This window comes from Perca flavescens, chromosome 2 (genome assembly GCF_004354835.1).
Source record: "Perca flavescens isolate YP-PL-M2 chromosome 2, PFLA_1.0, whole genome shotgun sequence".
NCBI lineage: Eukaryota > Metazoa > Chordata > Actinopteri > Perciformes > Percidae > Perca > Perca flavescens.
In genome coordinates, this window is record NC_041332.1 from 2043646 (window position 1) to 2051354 (window position 7709).

The window sequence follows — 7709 nt, forward strand, 5'->3', positions numbered from 1 at the left end:
GGACATGTTGCAGAAACAGTAAAGTCAGGTGTGTCCTCCAACATGTAACCTAAAGGGTGGACATGTTGCAGAAACAGTAAAGTCAGGTGTGTCCTCCAACATGTAACCTAAAGGGGACATGTTGCAGAAACAGTAAAGTCAGGTGTGTCCTCCAACATGTAACCTAAAGGGTGGACATGTAGCAGAAACATAAAGTCAGGCAGAAACAGTAAAAAGGGTGGACATGTAGCAGAAACAGTAAAGTCAGGTGTCCTCCAACATGTAACCTAAAGGGTGGACATGTAGCAGAAACAGTAAAGTCAGGTGTGTCCTCCAACATGTAACCTAAAGGGTGGACATGTAGCAGAAACAGTAAAGTCAGGTGTGTCCTCCAACATGTAACCTAAAGGGTGGACATGTAGCAGAAACAGTAAAGTCAGGTGTGTCCTCCAACATGTAACCTAAAGGGTGGACATGTTGCAGAAACAGTAAAGTCAGGTGTGTCCTCCAACATGTAAAGGGTGGACATGTAGCAGAAACAGTAAAGTCAGGTGTGTCCTCCTAAAACATGTAGCAGAAACCTAAAGGGTGGACATGTAACCTAAAGGGTGGACAGAAACAGTAAAGTCAGGTGTGTCCTCCAACATGTAACCTAAAGGGTGGACATGTAGCAGAAAAGTAAAGTCAAAGTCAAAGGGTGGTGTGTCCTCCAACATGTAACCTAAAGGGTGGACATGTTGCAGAAACAGTAAAGTCAGGGTGTCCTCCCAACATGTAACCTAAAGGGTGGACCTAGCAGAAACAGTAAAGTCAGGTGTGTCCTCCAACATGTAACCTAAAGGGTGGACATGTTGCAGAAACATAAAAGTCAGGTGTGTCCTCCAACATGTAACCTAAAGGGTGGACATGTTGCAGAAACAGTAAAGTCAGGTGTGTCCTCCAACATGTAACCTAAAGGGTGGACATGTCAGGTGTGTCCTCCAAGAAACCTAAAGGGTGGACATGTTGTGTAAAGTCAGGTGTGTCCTCCAACATGTAACCTAAAGGGTGGACATGTTGCAGAAACAGTAAAGTCAGGTGTCCTCCAACATGTAACCTAAAGGGTGGACATGTAGCAGAAACAGTAAAGTCAGGTGTGTCCTCCAACATGTAACCTAAAGGGTGGACATGTTGCAGAAACATAAAGTCAGGTGTGTCCTCCAACATGTAACCTAAAGGGTGGACATGTAGCAGAAACAGTAAAGTCAGGTGTGTCCTCCAACATGTAACCTAAAGGGTGGACATGTAGCAGAAACAGTAAAGTCAGGTGTGTCCTCCAACATGTAACCTAAAGGGTGGACATGTTGCAGAAACAGTAAAGTCAGGTGTGTCCTCCAACATGTAACCTAAAGGGTGGACATGTAGCAGAAACAGTAAAGTCAGGTGTGTCCTCCAACATGTAACCTAAAGGGTGGACATGTTGCAGAAACAGTAAAGTCAGGTGTGTCCTCCAACATGTAACCTAAAGGGTGGACATGTTGCAGAAACAGTAAAGTCAGGTGTGTCCTCCAACATGTAACCTAAAGGGTGGACATGTGCAGAAACAGTAAAGTCAGGTGTGTCCTCCAACATGTAACCTAAAGGGTGGACATGTTGCAGAAACAGTAAAGTCAGGTGTGTCCTCCAACATGTAACCTAAAGGGTGGACATGTAGCAGAAACAGTAAAGTCAGGTGTGTCCTCTAACATGTAACCTAAAGGGTGGACATGTTGCAGAAACAGTAAAGTCAGGTGTGTCCTCCAACATGTAACCTAAAAGGGTGGACAAAGTCAGGTCTGTCCTCCAACATGTAACCCTAAAGGGTGGACTGCAGAAACAGTAAAGTCAGGTGTGTCCTCCAACATGTAACCCTGACATGTAGCAGAAACAGTAAAGTCAGGTGTGTCCTCCAACATGTAACCTAAAAGGGTGGACATGAGCAGAAACAGTAAAGTCAGGTGTGTCCTCCAACATGTAACCTAAAGGGTGGACCAGAAACAGAAAGTCAGGTGTGTCCTCAACATGTAACCTAAAGGGTGGACATGTTGCAGCCCTAAAGTCAGGTGTGTCCTCCAACATGTAACCTAAAGGGTGGACATGTTACAGAAACAGTAAAGTCAGGTGTGTCCTCCAACATAAACCTAAAGGGTGGACATGTCAGAAACACAGTCACTGTCCTCCAACATGTAACCTAAAGGGTGGACATGTTGCAGAAACAGTAAAGTCAGTGTGTCCTCCAACTGTAACCTAAAGGGTGGACATGTCCAGTAAAGTCACTGTCCTCCAACATGTAACCTAAAGTGGACCAGAAACACTAAAGTCTGTCCCCAACTAGTAAACTCTGGACATGCCCTCTAGGGAACAGTAACCTAAAGGGGACACTGCTAGTCCCTCTGAAGTCCACCTAGAGATCTGGACAGCAGTAAGAACCAGCAGACACCTCTACTGCCCTCAGTCCCACTCTACTGCCCCTACCCTCTAGTCCACTCTACTACCCTCAGTCCACACTACTAGTCCACTCTACTGCCCTCTAGTCTAGTCCACTACCCTCTAGTACTGCCCTCTAGTCCACACTACTGCCCTCTAGTCCACACTACTAGTCCAGTCCACTACTGCCCTCTAGTCCACACTACTACCCTCTAGTCCACTCTACTACCCTCTAGTCCACACTACTGCCCTCTAGTCCACTCTACTGCCCTCTAGTCCACTCTACTGCCCTCTAGTCCACACTGCCCTCTAGTCCCTCTAGTCCACACTACTGCCCTCTAGTCCCTACTGCCCTCTAGTCCACTGCCCTCTAGTCCACACTACTGCCCTCTAGTCCACACTACTGCCCTCTAGTCCACTCTACTGCCCTCTAGCCCTCTAGTCCACACTACTGCCCTCTAGTCCACACTACTGCCCTCTAGTCCACTCTCCACTCTACTGTCCTCCCTCTAGTCCACTCTACTGCCCTCTAGTCCACACTACTGCCCTCTAGTCCACACTACTGCCCTCTAGTCCACACTACTACTGTCCCTCTAGTCCAGTCCACTACTGCCCCCAGTCCACTCTACTGCCCTCTAGTCCACTCTACTGCCCCTAGTCTACTACCCTCTAGTCCACCTACTGCCCTCTAGTCCACTACTGCCCCTAGTCCACTCTACTGCCCTCTAGTCCACTCTACTGCCCTCTAGTCCACACTACTGCCCTCTAGTCCACTCTACTGCCCTCTAGTCCACTCTACTGCCCTCTAGTCCACACTACTGCCCTCTAGTCCACTCTACTGCCCTCTAGTCCACTCTACTGCCCTCTAGTCCACACTACTGCCCTCTAGTCCACACTACTGCCCCTAGTCCAGTCCACTGCCCTCTAGTCCACTGCCCTCTAGTCCACTCTACTGTCCTCTAGTCCACACTACTGCCCTCTAGTCCACTCTACTGCCCTCTAGTCCACTCTACTGCCCTCTAGTCCACACTACTGCCCTCTAGTCCACACTACTGCCCTCTAGTCCACACTACTGCCCTCTAGTCCACTCTACTGCCCTCTAGTCCACACTACTGCCCTCTAGTCCACACTACTGCCCTCTAGTCCACACTACTGCCCTCTAGTCCACACTACTGCCCTCTAGTCAACACTACTGCCCTCTAGTCCACTCTACTGCCCTCTAGTCAACACTACTGCCCTCTAGTCCACTCTACTGCCCTCTAGTCCACTCTACTGCCCTCTAGTCTGCACTACTGCCCTCTAGTCCACTCTACTGCCCTCTAGTCCACTCTACTGCCCTCTAGTCTACACTACTGCCCTCTAGTCCACTCTACTGCCCTCTAGTCCACTCTACTGCCCTCTAGTCAACACTACTGCCCTCTAGTCCACACTGCTGCCCTCTAGTCCACACTACCGCCCTCTAGTCCACTCTACTGCCCTTTAGTCCACTCTACTGCCCTCTAGTCCTCACTACTGCAGCGTTTCCGAGCCCCTAAAACTTGGTTTTGAAAACTCCAGGGTTGCTTTGTAGTCTGGACGGACACAAACGGAGACTTTTGGAAACACTGCTAGTAGTGTTAGTTCACTGTTTATTGGTAAGACATAGCCAGAACTCAGCTTCTCAGTGGGTTTGTCTGTGTTTCTGACAGGAAGTGATCGTTCCACAGCTCTGATGAAACATCCCAAACCAAACCTGACACCCAAACCTCCGGTAAGAAAATCTCACTACACGCACACACGCATATATATATATATATATATATATATATATATATATATATATATATATATATAGAGAGAGAGAGAGAGAGTTAGTTAGTGTTTCCTGTTGGAAGTTTGATGAAAACTCACCTGAGGGAAACAAACTTGTGCTGCTGTCTGACTTGCTGTTCAGTCAGAGATGAATGCTGCTCTCTGATTGGTTCTCCTGGTCCAGGTGAAAGACGTGCAGCTGCTGGCGGAGCTCGGTCCTGGTCGGGGTCAGATCAGTGTCGTGCAGCAGCTCCTGGATCAGGTACAAAGTAACTAAGTACATTTTCCTGATGATACTTACACACTTTTACTGAAGGAACATTTCCACTACAGGACTTTTACTGTAACAGAGTATTTATACAGTGTTGTATTAGTACTTTTACTGCAGTAGACTCTCTGTTTGTCTCCATGGTAACCACCAGGGGGCAGACCCTTCCTGCTGCACCGGCGACGGCCGACACGCTCTGGCGGTTGCCGTGGTGAACGGTCACCATGATGCACTTCCTGTCTTAGTGCAGCGAGGTGCCGATGTCGACCAGCAGTCTGGACCGTAAGATCACCATCACCAAACCCACCAGACTCCATGTAAATAATCAGGACTTTTAGCGTGTATAGAGCCAGCATATCTCCACCAGACTCCATGTAAATAATCAGGACTTTTAGCGTGTATAGAGCCAGCATATCTCCACCAGACTCCATGTAAATAATCAGGACTTTTAGCGTGTATAGAGCCAGCATATCTCCACCAGACTCCATGTAAATAATCAGCACTTTTATCATCGTAAAAAACCCACTTCATTCAAAGTGGACAGAAACTAAATAAAACTACCGAAAGCCGTCATTGGTTCATCTTTCCACTGTTCCAACAATCTCTGGTTTGGTTGAAATAAACCCTTAATTTACCCATTTACATGTGGAGATATGCTGGCTCTATACACAATAAAAGTCCTGATTATTTACATGGAGTCTGGTGGAGATATTCTGGCTCTATACACACTAAAAGTCCTGATTATTTACATGGAGTCTGGTGGAAATATGCTGGCTCTATACACGCTAAAAGTCCTGATTATTTACATGGAGTCTGGTGGAAATATGCTGGCTCTATACACGCTAAAAGTCCTGATTATTTACATGGAGTCTGGTGGAGATATGCTGGCTCTATACACGCTAAAAGTCCTGATTATTTACATGGAGTCTGGTGGAGATATGCTGGCTCTATACACACTAAAAGTCCTGATTATTTACATGGAGTCTGGTGGAGATATGCTGGCTCTATACACGCTAAAAGTCCTGATTATTTACATGGAGTCTGGTGGAGATATGCTGGCTCTATACACGCTAAAAGTCCTGATTATTTACATGGAGTCTGGTGGAGATATGCTGGCTCTATACACACTAAAAGTCCTGATTATTTACATGGAGTCTGGTGGAAATATGCTGGCTCTATACACGCTAAAAGTCCTGATTATTTACATGGAGTCTGGTGGAGATATGCTGGCTCTATACACGCTAAAAGTCCTGATTATTTACATGGAGTCTGGTGGAAATATGCTGGCTCTATACACACTAAAAGTCCTGATTATTTACATGGAGTCTGGTGGAGATATGCTGGCTCTATACATGCTAAAAGTCCTGATTATTTACATGGAGTCTGGTGGAGATATGCTGGCTCTATACACACTAAAAGTCCTGATTATTTACATGGAGTCTGGTGGAGATATGCTGGCTCTATACATGCTAAAAGTCCTGATTATTTACATGGAGTCTGGTGGCCAAACGTCCTCAGCTTGTTTTACATTTTAACAGCAACACATGGAGTAATGGCAGATGTTACCTGGCTGAGAGAATACAGTCACAGCTTCAGGAACATTAAATGTTAAAATCTCCTCTTTCTCTTCATCAGGATGAAGAACACAGCTCTGCATGATGCTGCAGCTCTGGGATCTGAAGGTCTACAGTGTGCTCGGGTCCTGCTCAGGTAGCAACACACGCTCACTACTTTTGGAAGTTTTTGCCGCTTTTTTCAATGTTGAAGTTTTTGTCTTTTTTGTCTGTTTTTCTCAATGATTTTGTTGCTTTTTCTACGCATCTACGCTTTAAGACTCAGAGAAACTGATTGAGGGCCATCAGCCCGGCAGAATCCTCCAGATGCTGTAAACATCTGCTGAAACCAGGCCACGCCTCCGTTAACCAGTCACATGACTACAGACGCATAACCAACACATGAGACACAAACGCCCAATAAACCGAAACACATAATGAGTTAAAAGACACTAAATTACTCAGAGCAGAACTGTAGTTCTGATGTCTCGTCTCAGAGAGTTAAAAACAAACTAAAATCCGCTAATACATGACTGAATGTAGATAAAGTAGAGATGTGTCTGGTGTCTGGACAGCCCTAATACATGACTGAATGTAGATAAAGAAGAGATGTGTCTGGTGTCTGGACAGCCCTAATACATGACTGAATGTAGATAAAGTAGAGATGTGTCTGGTGTGGGTTCCAGCTGTCAGGCCGGTGTGCGGCGGAGGAACGCTGGTGGGCAGACTGCGTACGACGTGGCGGTGAACTCCGGCTGCAACGACATGGTGTCTCTGCTGGCTGCTCAGACCGGACTGGACTTACTGGGAAAACTGGGAAAACTCAAACTGAACCTGGACGTTTTCTGACATCTGCCTTCACTGGTTTGGATCTGAAACGTCCAGATGTTGTTATAAACACTTTTGAGATTATTAAATAAAAAGTTGTCGTTAAACTAGTCTATATCCATTTTGATTTGCTCAGTTGCCGATGGAAAATCCGCCGGATTTCACTCTTATCGGCCGGATGTCCATTACCTTCCAGAGATAAAACCCTCCCAGAGCCACTGCAGTACCTCTGAAACACCTTCAACCCTTGTTGGGTTTAGGGTGGGGTTGGGTACCAAACTCTGTACTTTTTAGGGTACCAACCGGATTAGGCTGGTACTAACGGGGATAAATTCACATAATATCAATCGTGCCTAATTTCGGCACCTGAGAGCTCATACGTAAGCGCAATCTCCTTATTCCTCTCTGCATATTTCACAGATAGCTCAGCTCTGACACACACACACACACATACACACATACACACACACACATACACAGAGCTGTGGAGCAGATGGAGTAAACTATGTTACCTCTGCAGCTTGTTCAAGTCGCAGCGAGTCACGTTAATGCCAATAAAGCCGTCCCAAGTGTCATTACACTTTTCAAAACGCAATGCAGACAGCGTTCGCTGCAATATAATATAACAAGACATTCTCACTCCCATCGCATCAAATACAGACGCTTGGTCAGGTGTCTTTGGCATTTGTTATTGACGCTAAAAGTCTCTTTTTGCCCTGGTGACTGACTGATAGGCTGCAGGTTGTAGGGCAAAGCAACTTTATTTCTATAGCACATTCCAGCTACAATGCAATTCAAGAGCAGTTAAAAACGTTCATGAAAGAAATAAAAAAATAAGAACAGGC

The 7709-nt window shown here is 46.1% G+C and overlaps 1 protein-coding gene across 1 annotated transcript in view; it reads left to right on the forward strand.

Annotated features, from left to right (window-relative positions):
• The window catches only part of dzank1 (double zinc ribbon and ankyrin repeat domains 1), a 31606-nt gene extending 24635 nt beyond the window's left edge, over nucleotides 1–6971 (forward strand). The window contains exons 13-17 of the mRNA XM_028601031.1: nucleotides 4089–4174; nucleotides 4400–4477; nucleotides 4638–4765; nucleotides 6119–6193; nucleotides 6723–6971. Coding sequence (XP_028456832.1) covers nucleotides 4089–4174; nucleotides 4400–4477; nucleotides 4638–4765; nucleotides 6119–6193; nucleotides 6723–6885 — 530 coding nt within the window. The 3' untranslated portion in view covers nucleotides 6886–6971. The remainder of the gene's footprint in view (nucleotides 1–4088; nucleotides 4175–4399; nucleotides 4478–4637; nucleotides 4766–6118; nucleotides 6194–6722) is intronic.
• Nucleotides 6972–7709: the final 738 nt, after the last annotated feature.